Genomic DNA, 16,670 nt, shown 5'->3' on the forward strand with positions numbered 1-16,670 from the left:
AGCATAAGGAATTTACAACACAAAATATATGAAATTGATAAATTTATTATTCTAGCCAGGTATTACTTTGAGATTAAACCTAATTTATATACAATGTGACACAATATCAATGCCGCCTTAACAATAAAAATGCCTAATTTTTCCTAAAACTTTGCAAAATAGGATAAATGTTCTCCAAGCTATCGCTCACCTCCTGCTCTGATTTGGCACCAGTAAAAACAATTTTTCCATTGACGAAAATCAGAAGCACCACCCGAGGCTTCACCATCCGATAGATCAACCCTGGAAACAGCTCTGGTTCGTACGAACTGAACTGACCGTGCACTTGGTTCAAATTCTCCAATCGAATCGGAAACCGCAAATCTACGGTGGCCACCAGGTTCTGCACTTTGAACTCCAGAAATCGCACGTTATAGCCCAATTTCTGTATGATTCGGGCGAATTTTCGGGCCGCCAGAAAGGCTCCCGCTTCGTTGCGGGCCCCCGTACAGACGATTTTTCCCGAGCGGAAAACCAGCGCCGTACAGCGGGGCTCCCGTATTCGCATCACCACCCCATGGAAGCGAGCCGGGTTGTATTCTGAGTTTCGCAGACGGAAGTTAATTGCCTGCAGATTTAACTCACAGCCCAAGCTAACGGTGGCAACGCAATTCCTGGAAAGCGGAAATAAGATTATATTCTTGACAGAAATGCGTAGAATTGTACCGTACCTGACTAGTATAGAATTTATTGCTTCCTGTGGGCCGGTGGGCATTGGCATCTGTATTACCATGCTGCTATGTGGCGGTAGCTAAAAGTGGTTACATATATAGGTAGGAAGGAAGGAACTAGCCATTTTTTCAGATCGTTACCTTTGGATGTTGAAGTATTGTAATAGAATTAGAACCTGTGGATGATGCGGTCTTCGGGGGTGGATTGGACACCATTGTTTTGAGCGAATTATCCGTCGGCTTAATATCCATTTTCACTGAGATATTTTTGAATTTCTGGCTTGGAAAAATGCGCGACTACGCGAATGTTGTTTGTGAACTGTCAGAAAAAGAGAGAGAGAGAGAGAGAGAGAGAGAGAGGGCGTCTGGCAGTGTTGCCACATGTTGCCGGCTTGAATTACTTTAAGGAAAAGGTCCAATTAGGATTTGTTTTCATCGGGAAACGTTTCCCGATGAAAACAAATCCTATCCTTGCCACGCGCTTGAAAGAGAAAGATGATCAAACGTCAGCAACCCTTATAAGCAATATAACAATATTTATCCAATTGCCGCAAATATGCATTATTTTTTTTTAAATTTCATTGTTTAACGGTAAAGCCGTCATAATTAAGAAATCCAATATCGTATTGTTTTACTATAAAAATACAATTCAATCTAATGCAATTTAAACGGTTTTCTTCGGATATTTCTACAATATATTTACGATACACTCTATTGTTTGACTAAAAAAAATGTATGGAAAAATCTCAGATTTTGTATAGTTACGATACTTAACAACCCGTACGTTCTAATGCGAAAACTTCATTTACAATTTAATGAATGGTTCATAACAATACATTCTAATGTATTTCTATTATTTCATCAACAATAAAATCTATTGTAAATTTATTGTGTTTCATAGTGATGTTACAATAAATTGTATTGTTTTTCTATAATATGTTTTATTCGGGATGGCGGCCATGTTTCACTCAAACTCTGACAGATAGCAATGGGATTTCCCATAGGAGAGCAGAATTTGCTTCGACTTCGCGAATGATGCGGAACGAAAAAATCCGGAATGTACTAAAACCACATATTTTTTGAAAATTTTCAAAAAATGCGGCAGCGGTATCCAGTTTTCCGCGAGCGGTAATGGCCGCCGTTTAGTAATGGCCGCACGTTTAGCATGAAGTGATTTTATTTAAATTTATATTATTTTTAGTAGCAGAGAACTGCAGAGAAAACAAAAAGAAAGCATAATCAGGATCACTTGATTAAACTGGGTTGCTGAAAATGAATAAAATTATTTATGGGAAGCGAGAAAACCTCGAAGAAAAATTAATGATTATATTATTAATCATAAAATCGTTGTTCTACTTGTCTTTGTCCAACAAGTAAATTTAATTTTAAGAGAACATCCACTATGCATCCAAATTAAATCCCTGGAATTTTGAAGTAAAATTTCTTGAATGTCCAAGGGAAAATCGACTGAATTTTCAAAGCACATTTCCAAGAATTTGAAAGGGAAATTCATCTGAATTTCCAAAATACAAAAAAAACATTGAGTTCCCAGATTCCTTGTATTTCCGAGAAAAATTCCATGTAAAATTTTCTCTAAGTTTTGTTGGATAATTATTTTGAATTTGCAAGGGAATTCCTCTGATTTTAAATGAAAAATTCCTATGAAATTCCGAACCAAATACCAAGAGAATTTTTCTCAAATATCAAGAAAAAACCTCCTGAAACTCCGACCCCCCTCCCCCCTATGTCACACTTTTTGTATGAAGCATCTGAAATTTTTGTATGGGTTGTCACACTTCACGGAACCCCCTATAACAGTTACGCAATTTGTGGACGTTCCCTGAATGGAAATGAAAATCCAAAATTTAAAAAAAAAATATTTCCAAAAAAATAGTTTCTAATAAATTATTGAATAAATTAATCCCACTTTATTAGAGAGCTCCTCCAGGAATTCCTTTGGAAATTCCTCCAGAAATTCCTTCGAAAAATCCTACAGGAATCCCTTCGAAAATTGTTCCAGCAATTCTATCTAAAGTTCCTCTAGAGATTCCTTTGGAACTTTCTCCAGGGATTCCTTCGAAAAATAATCCAGGAATTCCTTCAGAAGCTCCCTAGATTGCTCCGGAGGTTCCTCCAGAAATTTCTTCGGAAGTTCCATAAGGGATTCCTTTGAATGTTCTTCCAAGAATTGCTTCGGAAGTTCCTCCAGGAATTCTTTCGGAAGTTCCTCCAGGAATTCCTTCAGAACTTCCTCGAGGAATTCCTTCAGAACTTCCTCCAGGAATTCCTTCAGAACTTCCTCTAGGAATTCCTTCGTAAGTTTCTCCAGGAATTCCTTGGGAAGTTCCTCCAAGAATTCCTTCGGGAGTTCCTCCAGGAATTCCTTCGGAAGTTCATCCAGGAATTCCTTCGGAAGTTCCTCCAGGAATTCCTTCGGAAGTTCCTCCAGGAATTCCTTCGGAAGTTCCTCCAGGAATTCCTTCGGAAGTTTCTCCAGGAATTCCTTCGGAAGTTCCTCCAGGAATTCCTTCGAAAGTTCCTCCAGGAATTCCTTCGGAAGTTCCTCCAGGAATTCCTTCGGAAGTTCCTCCAGGAATTCCTTCGGAAGTTCATCCAGGAATTCCTTCGGAAGTTCCTCCAGGAATTCCTGCGGAAGTTCCTCCAGGAATTCCTTCGGAAGTTCCTCCAGGAATTCCTTCGGAAGTTCCTCCAGGAATTCCTTCGGAAGTTCCTCCAGGAATTCCTTCGGAAGTTCCTCCAGGAATTCCTTCGGAAGTTCCTCCAGGAATTCCTTCGGAAGTTAATCCAGGAATTCCTTCGGAAGTTCCTCCAGGAATTCCTTCGGAAGTTCCTCTAGGAATTCCTTCGGAAGTTCCTCTAGGAATTCCTTCGGAAGTTCCTCTAGGAATTCCTTCGGAAGTTTCTCCAGGAATTCCTTCGGAAGTTTCTCCAGGAATTCCTTCGGAAGTTCCTCCAGGAATTCCTCCGGAAGTACCCCCAGGAATTCATCCGGAAGTTGCTCCAGAAATTCCCCTAGAAGTTCCTCCAAGAGTTCCTCCGGAAGTTCCTCCAGGAATTAGGCAAGTGAAATAATAGGAAATAGGGTAAAGTGTCCAATAGTGGACCCTCCAGCCATTTTTGCATTATTACAGCACAATGTAAACATTTTTCTATGGAATTCCATCGGGAGAACCTACCTTACAGACCTATGATTTGATTACATGTATTGGAAATGCTATGGAAAGTAAAATTAGATGATTTTTTGCAATTCTTTAAAAAATAAACACGAGAGTGTCCATTGTAGGAATTGTTTGGGGTGTGCATAATAGGGAAGAAGAACGTCACGAAATGGAACATGAAAATCAAATGAAGTGTCGACTATAGGGAAGCAATTTCCTATTATGGACCTCCAGGGGGTATACTATAGGGCGAATTCAGTCAGACTTTAACATTTAAATTTCAACGAATAACGTCGTGTATTTAAGCGTTTTATGTACAGTATCCCCCCGCTTATCCGGACCTCGCTAGTCCGATGACTCGTTAGTCCGGATCTCACTAATTCGGAATTTCCCGGATTAAAAAGTATCAAAACACATTTAAACACATTATGATTAAACTGGGTTGCTGAAAATGAATAAAATTATTTATGGGAAGCGAGAAAACCTCGAAGAAACATTAATGATTATATTATTAATCATAAAATCGTTGTTCTACTTGTCTTTGTCCAACAAGTAAATTTAATTTTAAGAGAACATCCACTATTCATCCAAATTAAATCCCTGGAATTTTGAAGTAAAATTTCTTGAATGTCCAAGGGAAAATCGACTGAATTTTCAAAGCACATTTCCAAGAATTTGAAAGGGAAATTCATCTGAATTTCCAAAATACAAAAAAAAACATTGAGTTTCCAGATTCCTTGTATTTCCGAGAAAAATTCCATGTAAAATTTTCTCTGAGTTTTGTTGGATAATTATTTTGAATTTGCAAGGGAATTCCTCTGATTTTAAATGAAAAATTCCTATGAAATTCCGAACCAAATACCAAGAGAACTTTTCTCAAATATCAAGAGAAAACCTCCTGAAACTCCGACCCCCCTCCCCCCTATGTCACACTTTTTGTATGAAGCATCTGAAATTTTTGTATGGGTTGTCACACTTCACGGAACCCCCCTATAACAGTTACGCAATTTGTGGACGTTCCCTGAATGGAAATGAAAATCCAAAATTTAAAAAAAAATATTTCCAAAAAAATAGTTTCTAATAAATTATTGAATAAATTAATCCCACTTTATTAGAGAGCTCCTCCAGGAATTCCTTTGGAAATTCCTCCAGAAATTCCTTCGAAAAATCCTACAGGAATCCCTTCGAAAATTGTTCCAGCAATTCTATCTAAAGTTCCTCTAGAGATTCCTTTGGAACTTTCTCCAGGGATTCCTTCGAAAAATAATCCAGGAATTCCTTCAGAAGCTCCCTAGATTGCTCCGGAGGTTCCTCCAGAAATTTCTTCGGAAGTTCCATAAGGGATTCCTTTGAATGTTCTTCCAAGAATTGCTTCGGAAGTTCCTCCAGGAATTCCTTCAGAACTTCCTCGAGGAATTCCTTCAGAACTTCCTCCAGGAATTCCTTCAGAACTTCCTCCAGGAATTCCTTCAGAACTTCCTCCAGGAATTCCTTCGTAAGTTTCTCCAGGAATTCCTTGGGAAGTTCCTCCAAGAATTCCTTCGGGAGTTCCTCCAGGAATTCCTTCGGAAGTTCCTCCAGGAATTCCTTCGGAAGTTCCTCCAGGAATTCCTTCGGAAGTTCCTCCAGGAATTCCTTCGGAAGTTCCTCCAGGAATTCCTTCGGAAGTTCCTCCAGGAATTCCTTCGGAAGTTCCTCCAGGAATTCCTTCGGAAGTTCCTCCAGGAATTCCTTCGGAAGTTCCTCCAGGAATTCCTTCGGAAGTTCCTCCAGGAATTCCTTCGGAAGTTCCTCCAGGAATTCCTTCGGAAGTTTCTCCAGGAATTCCTTCGGAAGTTCCTCCAGGAATTCCTGCGGAAGTTCCTCCAGGAATTCCTTCGGAAGTTCCTCCAGGAATTCCTTCGGAAGTTCCTCCAGGAATTCCTTCGGAAGTTCCTCCAGGAATTCCTTCGGAAGTTCCTCCAGGAATTCCTTCGGAAGTTCCTCCAGGAATTCCTTCGGAAGCTCCTCCAGGAATTCCTTCGGAAGCTCCTCCAGGAATTCCTTCGGAAGTTCATCCAGGAATTCCTTCGGAAGTTCCTCCAGGAATTCCTTCGGAAGTTCCTCCAGGAATTCCTTCGAAAGTTCCTCCAGGAATTCCTTCGGAAGTTCCTCCAGGAATTCCTTCGGAAGTTCCTCCAGGAATTCCTTCGGAAGTTCCTCCAGGAATTCCTTTGAAGTTCCTCCAGGAATTCCTTCGGAAGTTCCTCCAGGAATTCCTTCGGAAGTTCCTCCAGGAATTCCTTCGGAAGTTCCTCCAGGAATTCCTTCGGAAGTTCCTCTAGGAATTCCTTCGGAAGTTCCTCTAGGAATTCCTTCGGAAGTTTCTCCAGGAATTCCTTCGGAAGTTCCTCCAGGAATTCCTCCGGAAGTACCCCCAGGAATTCATCCGGAAGTTGCTCCAGAAATTCCCCTAGAAGTTCCTCCAAGAGTTCCTCCGGAAGTTCCTCCAGGAATTAGGCAAGTGAAATAATAGGAACTAGGGTAAAGTGCCCAATAGTGGACCCTTCAGCCATTTTTGCATTATTACAGCACAATGTAAACATTTTTCTATGGAATTCCATCGGGAGAACCTACCATACAGACCTATGATTTGATTACATGTATTGGAAATGCTATGGAAAGTAAAATTAGATGATTTTTTGCAATTCTTTAAAAAATAAACACGAGAGTGTCCATTGTAGGAATTGTTTGGGGTGTGCATAATAGGGAAGAAGAACGTCACGAAATGGAACATGAAAATCAAATGAAGTGTCGACTATAGGGAAGCAATTTCCTATTATAGACCTCCAGGGGGTATACTATAGGGCGAATTCAGTCAGACTTTAACATTTAAATTTCAACGAATAACGTCGTGTATTTAAGCGTTTTATGTACAGTATCCCCCCGCTTATCCGGACCTCGCTAGTCCGATGACTCGTTAGTCCGGATCTCACTAATTCGGAATTTCCCGGATTAAAAAGTATCAACACACATTTAAACACATTATGCTGTCAGTTTTCAATTTTGTGCTGCGATTTTGTTTTGGTTCGTTTGTATGGATTTGACAGTCGGATTAACGAGAGAAACCCCGATAGTCCGGCCATACATTTGTCGGATCAGCGGGGGTATACTGTATGTATCGTGAAGAGGAGATGCAGAACTTGTTATTAGATATCAAGCAGACTTAATATGTTGAAAACATCTATTCCTTATGACAGCCCGCATAATTCTGGACTATTACATGACTGTCTCCTATATAATTCAAAACCATTCCAAACAATACTTGTACAACAGTACGAATAATCTATCGCAACAATACGTCTACACTACCCCAGATTGTTTCAACAGTATGATAAATGGTATTTCACCAATTTACAATATGTGGAAAGGGCGGTTAAGTTATGTTACTATAAAAAATCGATAATTTTCTCGAACAAAATTTTCCACATATTATAAAACATAATGTTGAGATATCATCCACTTTAGGAGATTCGAACAATAAGTCTTATTTTGAAGTTATAATGGGAGCATATCAGGAGAATTTGTGCAACGGTACCCCTTGCGTTTAATTATTGCTTAAGATAATTATTTTCAATTTCTTTCAATTTAATAATATATGACATCTTTATAAAGATTATTTCCAATCCTGTATATTTACAATATAATAATAAATTAAAACCATTGTACCATTGGTACTTAACGTACCTGAAGGAATAAAATAGACTCCATCTCGCGGTTCTCAGCCTTTTTGCCAACAACGCCTATCCCTACCTCCCCGTGGTGCTGGCCGGGAACGAGCATCCTTAGGGAGCATCGGGTAACCAACCCCGGTGGGAACTATGGTTGTACGGTGACAGGGAACGTGGAAGAGTTTGGGAGTTTGTTCATGTCTTGGGTGCAAATCTGAACGAGCGTCTGTTCTCCATGTTAGAAACGGCTCACAACAGCATCTTTTCCCTATGTTAGGGGCAGCTGATCATCGTCCGAGTGCCAGCGAGCGACTGTAAGCAAAATTGCGCAGCATAGTTCACCGGAATTTCAGGTGGAATGGCCCTTCAGAAATTTAGGGGGTTTGTTTCAGGCCCTGCTAGCCAGCCTAGAAAACAATCAATGAATAATCAGTAAGAGAATAATATATGCCATTTAATCAAACTTACCATTAATCATTTCATTCGCAGTAGCACACTGTACCTTTCCTTAAGCTTATGAATGCACAGCACCAGCCTATTGCTTACCCCTCTTCGTAACGTTCAAATCTGCCAAATATTCTTCCGTCATCTCCATCATCTGCTCGTACGGAGATCCGTTCATTTTTATCATCTGATGTTGCTTAAAATCGTCGAGCCTTGTTTCCGACCCGATGGATGTCAACGACGAGGACGAGGACTGTCCATGGTTTAGGAGAAACTCCTCGGTTTATTCTGCAGAAGCTGCAGGTTAGTTAGATTTTCCTCTGATAAATATTCGTTGTTATGCTTTTGCTGATGCAGCTCGCCAACCGAAAGTCCGCATGCACTGCTCGCCGTCATGGTAAGACTGTTGGACCTTCGGGTTTTCAGCAGGCCGTTTCCATCCATATCGAAGTCTCCAATAGGAGGAACTCGCAGGAAATCACTTATGTTGGCATCGAACGAAACGCGATTTTTGCTGCTGCTATTGCTGCTAGTATTGGACGGCACGTTTAAACCAGACGACGGAACTGCAGCGGAACCAGCCGCATTTGTCCCACCGAGAGTGCAAGAGCTTGTGACACTGGTCGATGCTGCTACGGCAGCTGCAACGCGGGCCAGTTAGTTAAACTCCTCTTCATTGTCGTAATCACAATCGTAGTCGAATATTTCGGTTCCATTTTTGCTGAAGCTCAGATGATTATCGTCGCTCGAGTCCAGATCCGAGTGCACCACGGTGTGGCCACCGAGACCGCCGCCACCGTTCATGTTCAAACTGCCGCCATTAGCACTGCTTCCCAGAAGCCCATCAGAGGCTTGACTAGAAGATGCAATCAGGTGATGGTGTTTGCTGGAGTGGTTGGTCGCGGCGCCGGCACTGCTGCTATTCGCAATGGATTTATTGCTACCCTGCGGGGGTGTGTAGCTAAATGTGTCCGGCACGAATTCCTTGATCGACACATTCTCCACGCTACTGATACCCCGAACGGCACTGGCGAAATTTCCATTGCCATCCCCGATCACGGTGGTGCTGCTTCCGCTTCCACTGCTCCCACCGCCAGCATCCTCCTGATGTTTACCTATCCCATCCGTGCACCAGTCCAAATTGGCCAGCAGTTTGGTGGTCTTCAGCAGCTGGGAGGAAGTGCCATCGAGACAGGAAATAGAGCTAGAACTGCTGCTGCCGGCTTGGCTGAGACTCTGCTGCGACTTGGAAACACTACACACGGGTTTTGAATTTGAACTGAACTTTTTTTAAACAAAAAAAAATACGGTGCACGGAATGGAAATGTCAAAAAAAAAATTGATAGACGGATTATATACAATCATTTATCAACTGTTCTCTGAACTTTAACCATATGTATTGTTGTGCAAATGATGTAGTTCATAATCCAATACTGAAAAGCATTTATGGTCTTAATGTAAATGAACATCAACGTGAATATTAACTGTGTGTATTAAAATGAGTTTATAATCTGTATAATAAGCGAAATGGTTTTTTTCTATGCGGGAGGAAGAGCAAAATTCCTCTACTAGGGGTCCACTATTGGGCATTTTACCCTACACGTAAAAAAATTTAATGTTATTTATTATTAATATTTCTAATACTTTTTTGCCAAAGCAGGCGCTTAATGATATGTATAAGAAAAAACTTATACATCGCATTAGTCACATACATTCCGAAACTTATACTTTTCATTAACTTATGAATGTTATTAGCTTTTTGGTATGGGATCATTCATTAGGTGGCATAATGAAGAGTATGAGTATTTTCGAATGGTTTTTTGCCATAACATATAAGGTTATTTTTTTACGTGTAGGCAAGTGAACTGACCTTCGAGTCCATGGTCCAATGCACCGAATGAACACAATGACACAAATCGGCACCAACATTTCAAAAGGGCGTAACTGCTTTTGTAAACAAAAGCTTCTCACGTCGCTGGTGGGTTAATTTGAGCCCACCCACGCAATCCAATACCTCTGATGGAAGCATCGACAGGAACTAATAACCGGGACCAGACACTCGGGATTTTCCCGTGTTGCGTTCAAGTTTCAATCGGTGTGTAGGAGTCCTAGGTATACAACTGAAAAGACACTAACCAGATGCTGTCAGTCATCATTTTCCGCATGATTATTTTTCCGTGCACGCATAACTGACAGCATCGATGTTTTGTTTTTGTTTTTTTGTCTGCTCTGATCATAAATAAAGTTCTGTTAAAATTATAAAGTGAGATGAACTTGATGGTTCTTAGTTCCTGCTAGTGCCACCGTGAAGCTAATCGTTGAGATGAAGATTAGTAAAACCATTGACGAATACGTCAATGGTAAAACTACCATCGGGATTGCAGCCGGCGTGACCGGAACACTGTTCCTGGGCTACTGCATCTACTTCGATCACAAGCCCCGCAAAGATCCGGACTTCAAAAAGAAGCTGCGAGTGAGGAGGTTAGAGAGAGAAATTCGTGGAGAAAAGAAGGAAAATTTCTTCGCTTTTCGACCTCTCTCTCGTTCCGAATTAACGTGCTACCCGAATAAAAAATACAGTAGAATTACAATACAATGTATTGTAACACTACTATTAATAACATTAAATTGGCAATAGATTATATTGGAAATGAAACCATAGAAATACATTAGAAAGCATTGTTATGAACCATTTACTCAAATGTAAATGAAGTTTTCGCAATAGAATGTACGGGTTGTTAAGTATCGTAACTATACAAAATCTGAGATTTTTCCATACATTTTTTTCGTCACACAATAGAGTGTATGTTTAATATATTGTTGAAATATCCGAACAAAACTGTTCAAAATACAATGGATTGTATTGTATTTGTATAGTAAAACAATACGATTTTTGATTTTTCATTTGTGACAGCTTTACTGTTCAACAATGCAATTTAAAGGGAAAAAATGCATATTTGGCGCTATGAGGCAAAAATTGTTCTATAGTTTATATGCAATGTAAAGAAACGTTTCAAATGTTATCAATGTATGAATCTTACGTACGAAAACGTTCCAAAAACAATTGCAAGTATTGTTACATTAGAGAAATATGTTGATGTATTGTATCCTCAATTTTGATACAATCTGTGCAACCACCAAGAAACAATGTATCCTATTGTATACCGTACATTGTATGGTAATTCAATTGTTTACACTATTGAACCAATAGTACATTTTTATTCGGGTAGTGCCACCGTGAAACTCGGGTCCGGAATCGTTGAGATGGAGATTAGTAAAACTACCATCGGGATTGCAGCCGGCGTGGCCGGAACGCTGTTCCTGGGCTACTGCATCTACTTCGATCACAAGCGCCGCAAAGAGGAAAGTGAAGAAGGCTGCTTCGGCTGCTGGAGGACCACGGACGACGATGCCCAACATGGCAGACCATGAAGAAGTGCAAGAATTTTCCTCCAGGAAATTCAGATGGGCGAGGCCCTCATCTCTTCCGGTGACATCGAGAACGGTGTCGAGCATCTGGCTAACGCAGTGATCGTCTGCGGCCAACCGGCACAGCTTCTCCAAGTCCTCCAACAGACCTTGCCAGCCCAAGTGTTCACACTACTGATCAATCGTATGCGGCAGTAAGGCGGCGGACAGGGCGGAAGCGATAGCGAGAGGGCCAGATTGCAAGAAATGAACGACGATCTGGAATAGCTTGGAGTGTTATAGAATTCATAGTAGTAGCAACAGACGGAGACTGGAGATACCAAATACAAACAGAGTACAGCTTCGTCTGCGGTTATCGCCCACGCAGTTTGATGTATCGAATCACACAATAATTATAGAAAGAAGTAAACTAAATCCTACATATGTTACAAGAAGCTTCTCGAAAGAAAGACACTGTTCAGCTGTCCGTGATTTATTTTCTGCACCGCGTTCAAGTTTTGGCATGACAAGCGGAATCACTATTCCGTAATCCACATTGTTCGAATGTTAACCTATACACGATTATCGTGATCGCTGATTCTCTATGCGTTCAATTGTCCTTCTGTGTTGATTTCGGGTTTGCGACGGCAAATACCGCAAAATTGATAGTTAGTTAAACGTGAAACCTTCATTTTCATTTATTCAGGCTAAGGCCGAAGTGGCCTGTGCGGTATATAAGAGTCTTCTCCATTCGGCTCGGACCATGGCTACATGTCGCCAACCACGCAGTATACGGAGGGTCCGCAAGTCATCTTCCACCTGATCGATCCACCTTGTCCGCTGCGCACCTCGCCTTCTTGTGCCCGTCGGATCGTTGTCGAGAACCATTTTCACCGGGTTACTGTCCGACATTCTGGCTACGTGCCCGGCCCACCGCAGTCGTCCGATTTTCGCGGTTTGAACGATGAATGGTTCTCCCAACAGCTGATGCAACTCGTGGTTCATTCGCCTCCTCCACGTACCGTCCGCCATCTGCACCCCACCATAGATGGTACGCAGCACTTTCCTTTCGAAAACTCCAATTGCGCGTTGGTCCTCCACGTGAAACATCTCGTGATGGCGGGGAGGAGTCGGAATTTCAATTGACGTCTACTTTTGACAGTTAACTGCTTTTTAACTGGGCTGCAGCAGTTAAGAAGCGCTCAGTTAGCGAATTGTTTCTGTACGTAGTATAGAAGTCATTAAGCAAAACAAAATGAATCGGACTTAGTCATGTACTGGCTTTTACTTCATGTTTTCTCTCCCACAATAAATTACACAAATCACATAAAAAAATGCACATAATGCGTTTTTCTATATCCACGACATTTTTGCCTTTATCGTACAACAAAGTTGTACCGAAAGGCTATATGATCACCCAGAAAACGAATTTTTGATAGAAGGCCCGGAGACCCATAGTGTTATATACCAACAATCGACTCAGCTCGACGAACTGAGGTGATGTCTGTATGTGTGTGAATATGGGTACACATTTTTTTGAATAGTTAAAAGTACAAGCTCTAACTTATTGTGAACAATGAGACGTTCAGAGTAGTAAGCAGTGAGTACTTAGAAATGGAAGTTAGTACTGAGTAGTGAGATGTGAAACCTTATCTATTGGTCATTGATCAAATACGGTTTGACAGACTTGGAAATTCCCATTAGATGAGAGTTTACTTGAAACTTATAACTTTTAATCGAAACTACATACCTACAACATTGATTTTAATGTGCAACCGACTCCTAGCTCAGCATCAATAGCAAAAACATCTGTCGCTCCCGCCTCCAACATCACCAAATTCACTCGATAAAACTCCAAAGACGACAAACGGAAGCAGTTTGCACCGAAATGCACGGAAGCAGTTTGCCACCGCATCGCCCTACACTTCAAGCTGAAAATCTGTCGTGGCCGCCGCATCACCAGTGGTCGCGACACTAGTGGCGTGTTCAACCGCTGATATCAGTGCCACTGGGCCGAACATAAATCAGACCACCAAGAGCAATCTAACCAGCCAGCTTCAGACCAAAGATGGCATCGCTAACAACACCACAAGCAACCATAAGAGCAATGCGAATGTGCTGGAATCGATGGTGGTTGACTATGACGCTGAACCACGGTGGACAACCGATCAAGCCTGACGAAATTATTGTTTTATTGATCAATGGGTTTGAAAATGTATCAGTCCAGTAGAACTAAAGTGTACTAGGTATGAATGAACATATAAATATTCATATATAAGTAGAAATCCATCTGAATTGGTCTATAGAATTGAACTGACTTATTTCTTTATAATTTTCAATTTCTATTCGGGATTCCGAAGGGAATGCTTTCGGGAATTATTTTCGAAGTCCGAAGGGAATCCTTCTGGAGTCCCGCAGCGAATTATTCCGGAATCACGCAGCAAATCCGTTTGGAATTCCGCAGGGAGCCTTACTGAGATTCCGCGAAGAATTATTCTGGGATTCCGCAGGGAGTCCTTCCGAGATTCTACCAACAATTCTACAGCGTATCCTTCCGGGATTCTCAGGGAATCCTTCCAAAACTGCAAGGAAACCTTCCGAGATTCTGCTGAAAATACTTCCGAGATTCGGGAGGAAATGCTGCGGAGATTCTGCAGTCCATCCTTCCGAGATTCTACAGGGAATCCTTCAGAGATTCTGCGGGGAATATTTCCTAGTTTGCCTATCTATCCTTCCTGGCTTATCCAGGGAATCCTTCCGAGATCCTGCCGCAAATTCTTTCGAAATTCTGCAGGAAATCCTTCCGAGATTCTGCATGGAATCCTTCTGGGTTTCTGCAGGGAATCCTTCCAAGATTTTGCAGCCTATCCGTCCGTGATTCTGATGGGAATTCTTCCAAAACTCTGCAGGTAATCTTTTACGGGATTCTGCAGTGAATCTTTCCGGGATTCTGCAGTAAATCCTTCCGGGTTTCTGCAGTGAATCATTCTGAGATTATGCTGGAAATCCTTTCGAGATTCTGCAGTCTATCCTTCCGAGGTTCTGCTGGAAATTCTTTCGAGATTCTGCAGGAAATCCTTCCAAGATTCTGCAGGAAATCCTTCCGAGATTTTCTAGGGAATCCATCCGTGATTTTGCAGGGAATCCTACCGAGATTCTGCAGTGAATCCTTCTGAGATTCGGAAGGAAATCCTTCCGAGATTTTGCAGCCCATCCTTCCGAGATTCTGTAGGGAATCTTTCCGAGATGCTGCAGAGAATCCTTCCGAGATTTTGCAGCCTATTTTTCCGAGATTCTGCAGGGAATTCTTCCGGGTTTCTGCAGCGAATCCTTCTAAGATTTTGCAGCCTATCCATCCGAGATTCTGATGGGAATTCTTCCAAAACTCTGCAGGAAATCTTTCCGGGATTCTGCATGGAATCGTTCCGGGATTCTGCAGGAAATCTTTCCGAGATTCTGCAGGGTATCTTTCCAGGATTCTGCAGGGCATCTTTCCGGGATTCTGCAGTGAATCCTTCAGGGAATTCTTCCGGGATCCTGCAGTGAATCCTTCTGAGATTCGGCAGGAAATCCTTACGAAATTTTGCAGCCCATCCTTCCGAGATTCTGCAGGGAATCTTTCTGCGATTTTGCGGAGAATCCTTCCGAGATTCTGCAGGGAATCCTTTCAAGATTCAGTAGGAAATCCTTTCATGATTCTGAAATGAATCCTTCTGGAATTATCCTGCTGGGAATTCTTCCAGGATTCTGCAGGGATTCCTTACTTGATTCTGCAGAGAATTCTTCCGAGATTTTGCAGCCTATCCTTCCTGGATTATGCAGGGAATCCTTCCGAGATCCTGCGGCAAATCCTTCCGAAATTCTGCAGGAAATCCTTCCGAGATTCTGCAGGGAATTCTTCCGTGTTTCTACAGGAAATCCTTCCAAGATTTTGCAGCCTACCCTTCCAAGATTCTGCAGAAATCCTTCCAGAATTTCGAAGAATTTCATAAGGGTTCCCTTCTTCCGTAATCTCAGTAGTATTTTCTTTGGCATCCCGGAAGGATCAACCTTCGGCCACCTTCGGCATCAACGGAAGAATTTCCTTAGGAATCCCCGAAAGTTTCTCTGCAAAATCCTGGAATCCCTGTAAAATCCTGCTAGGACTTTCTGCAGAATCCCGGAAGAAGACCTGCGGAATCCATAAAGAACTTTCAGTTCGAAATCCCCAAAGAATTCCCCGCGGTATCCTGGAAGGATTCTTGGCGGTATATAGGAAACATTCCTTGAATCCCGGAAAGACTCTCTGTGGAGGAACCCTTTGTTATCCTGGAAGTTTTTTTTTCGGAATCGCGCAAGAATCTTCTTCGGAATTATAGGACTATTCCCGGAATCCCGAAAAAATACCCCTCAGTATCCCGGAAGAAATACCTTTAGAATCCCGACAGGGTTGCCTTCGGAATCCCGGATGGATTCCCTATGGAAGGAATCTTTGCGAAATATCGGAAGGATTTTCTTCGAAATCCCGGAAGCTATCCCTTCATAATATCGAAGGGATTTTCTTCTGAACACCGGAAGTATTTTTTTTTTCGGAATTTCGGATAAATTCTTTTTGGAATCCCGGAAGGAATTTCCTCGGGAATCCCGGAAAGATTTTTTTCGGAATCGGAAGCATTCTCTTCGGAATCATAAAAGAAAAATTTCCGGTATCCTGGAAGGATTCCCCGGAAGAAATATTTTCAGAATCCCGATCGGATTCGTTGCGGAATCTCGGAGACGTCGTGAGAAATCCCGGAATGATTTCCTCGGATTCTTTACGAAACCCCGGAAAGATTTCTTGTGAAATCCCGTATGAATTCCACGTGGAATCTCGGAAGGATTTCCTGTTGTATTCTGAAAAGATTTACTTCTGAAACTTGGAGGGATTCGCTGCGATATTGGAAGAAATATCTGCGGAATATCGGAAGGATTCCTTTCGGAATGTTGCAATGGTTCCTTTCAGAATCCCTGAACTATTCCTTGTGAAATCACGGAATCTCCTCGAAATAACGAAATCCCGTAAGGATACCCCTTGGAATCCCGGAAGGCTTTATTTCGGAATCCCGGAGGGATTTCCTTCGCAATTCTGGAAATATTCCATTCGGAATCCTAAAAGGATTTTTTTCTGGAAGAAAAAACGTAAATAAATAAAACCTCAAGGATGAGGTTAAAAATCTGTCAAAACTTACAGCAAAAAAGTC

The 16,670-nt window shown here is 41.7% G+C and overlaps 2 protein-coding genes across 2 annotated transcripts; one reads left to right on the forward strand and one right to left on the reverse strand.

The window, feature by feature from the left end:
* Positions 1 to 11: 11 nt before the first annotated feature.
* On the reverse strand, positions 12 to 1,046 carry LOC134213057 (TBP-related factor). Its single transcript, XM_062691583.1, has 3 exons — positions 852 to 1,046; positions 711 to 790; positions 12 to 653 (listed from the first exon to the last, which is right to left on the reverse strand). Exons 1-3 carry the CDS (start codon positions 960 to 962, stop codon positions 134 to 136), a joined length of 711 nt encoding a protein of 236 aa, XP_062547567.1. The 5' UTR covers positions 963 to 1,046; the 3' UTR covers positions 12 to 133.
* Positions 1,047 to 10,300: 9,254 nt separating this feature from the next.
* On the forward strand, positions 10,301 to 12,010 carry LOC134210104 (mitochondrial import receptor subunit TOM20 homolog). The gene is made up of 3 exons (XM_062686124.1): positions 10,301 to 10,640; positions 11,255 to 11,393; positions 11,481 to 12,010. Exons 1-3 carry the CDS (start codon positions 10,367 to 10,369, stop codon positions 11,668 to 11,670), a joined length of 603 nt encoding a protein of 200 aa, XP_062542108.1. The 5' UTR covers positions 10,301 to 10,366; the 3' UTR covers positions 11,671 to 12,010.
* Positions 12,011 to 16,670: the final 4,660 nt, after the last annotated feature.

Source organism: Armigeres subalbatus, chromosome 2 (genome assembly GCF_024139115.2).
Source record: "Armigeres subalbatus isolate Guangzhou_Male chromosome 2, GZ_Asu_2, whole genome shotgun sequence".
Lineage (NCBI taxonomy): Eukaryota > Metazoa > Arthropoda > Insecta > Diptera > Culicidae > Armigeres > Armigeres subalbatus.

What these genes read in the sequence shown, in the direction of transcription:
- LOC134210104 (XM_062686124.1), top strand. Translation starts at nt 10,367, where the DNA reads ATGAAGATTAGTAAAACCATTGACGAATACGTCAATGGTAAAACTACC. An exon ending in CAGTAGAATTACAATACAAT is followed by an intron (nt 10,641 to 11,254) that starts GTATTGTAACAC and finishes TTGAACCAATAG; the next exon opens with TACATTTTTATTCGGGTAGT. An exon ending in TGCATCTACTTCGATCACAA is followed by an intron (nt 11,394 to 11,480) that starts GCGCCGCAAAGA and finishes ACCATGAAGAAG; the next exon opens with TGCAAGAATTTTCCTCCAGG.
- LOC134213057 (XM_062691583.1), bottom strand. Translation starts at nt 962, where the DNA reads ATGGATATTAAGCCGACGGATAATTCGCTCAAAACAATGGTGTCCAAT. An exon ending in CAATACTTCAACATCCAAAG is followed by an intron (nt 791 to 851) that starts GTAACGATCTGA and finishes AACCACTTTTAG; the next exon opens with CTACCGCCACATAGCAGCAT. An exon ending in ATAAATTCTATACTAGTCAG is followed by an intron (nt 654 to 710) that starts GTACGGTACAAT and finishes TCCGCTTTCCAG; the next exon opens with GAATTGCGTTGCCACCGTTA.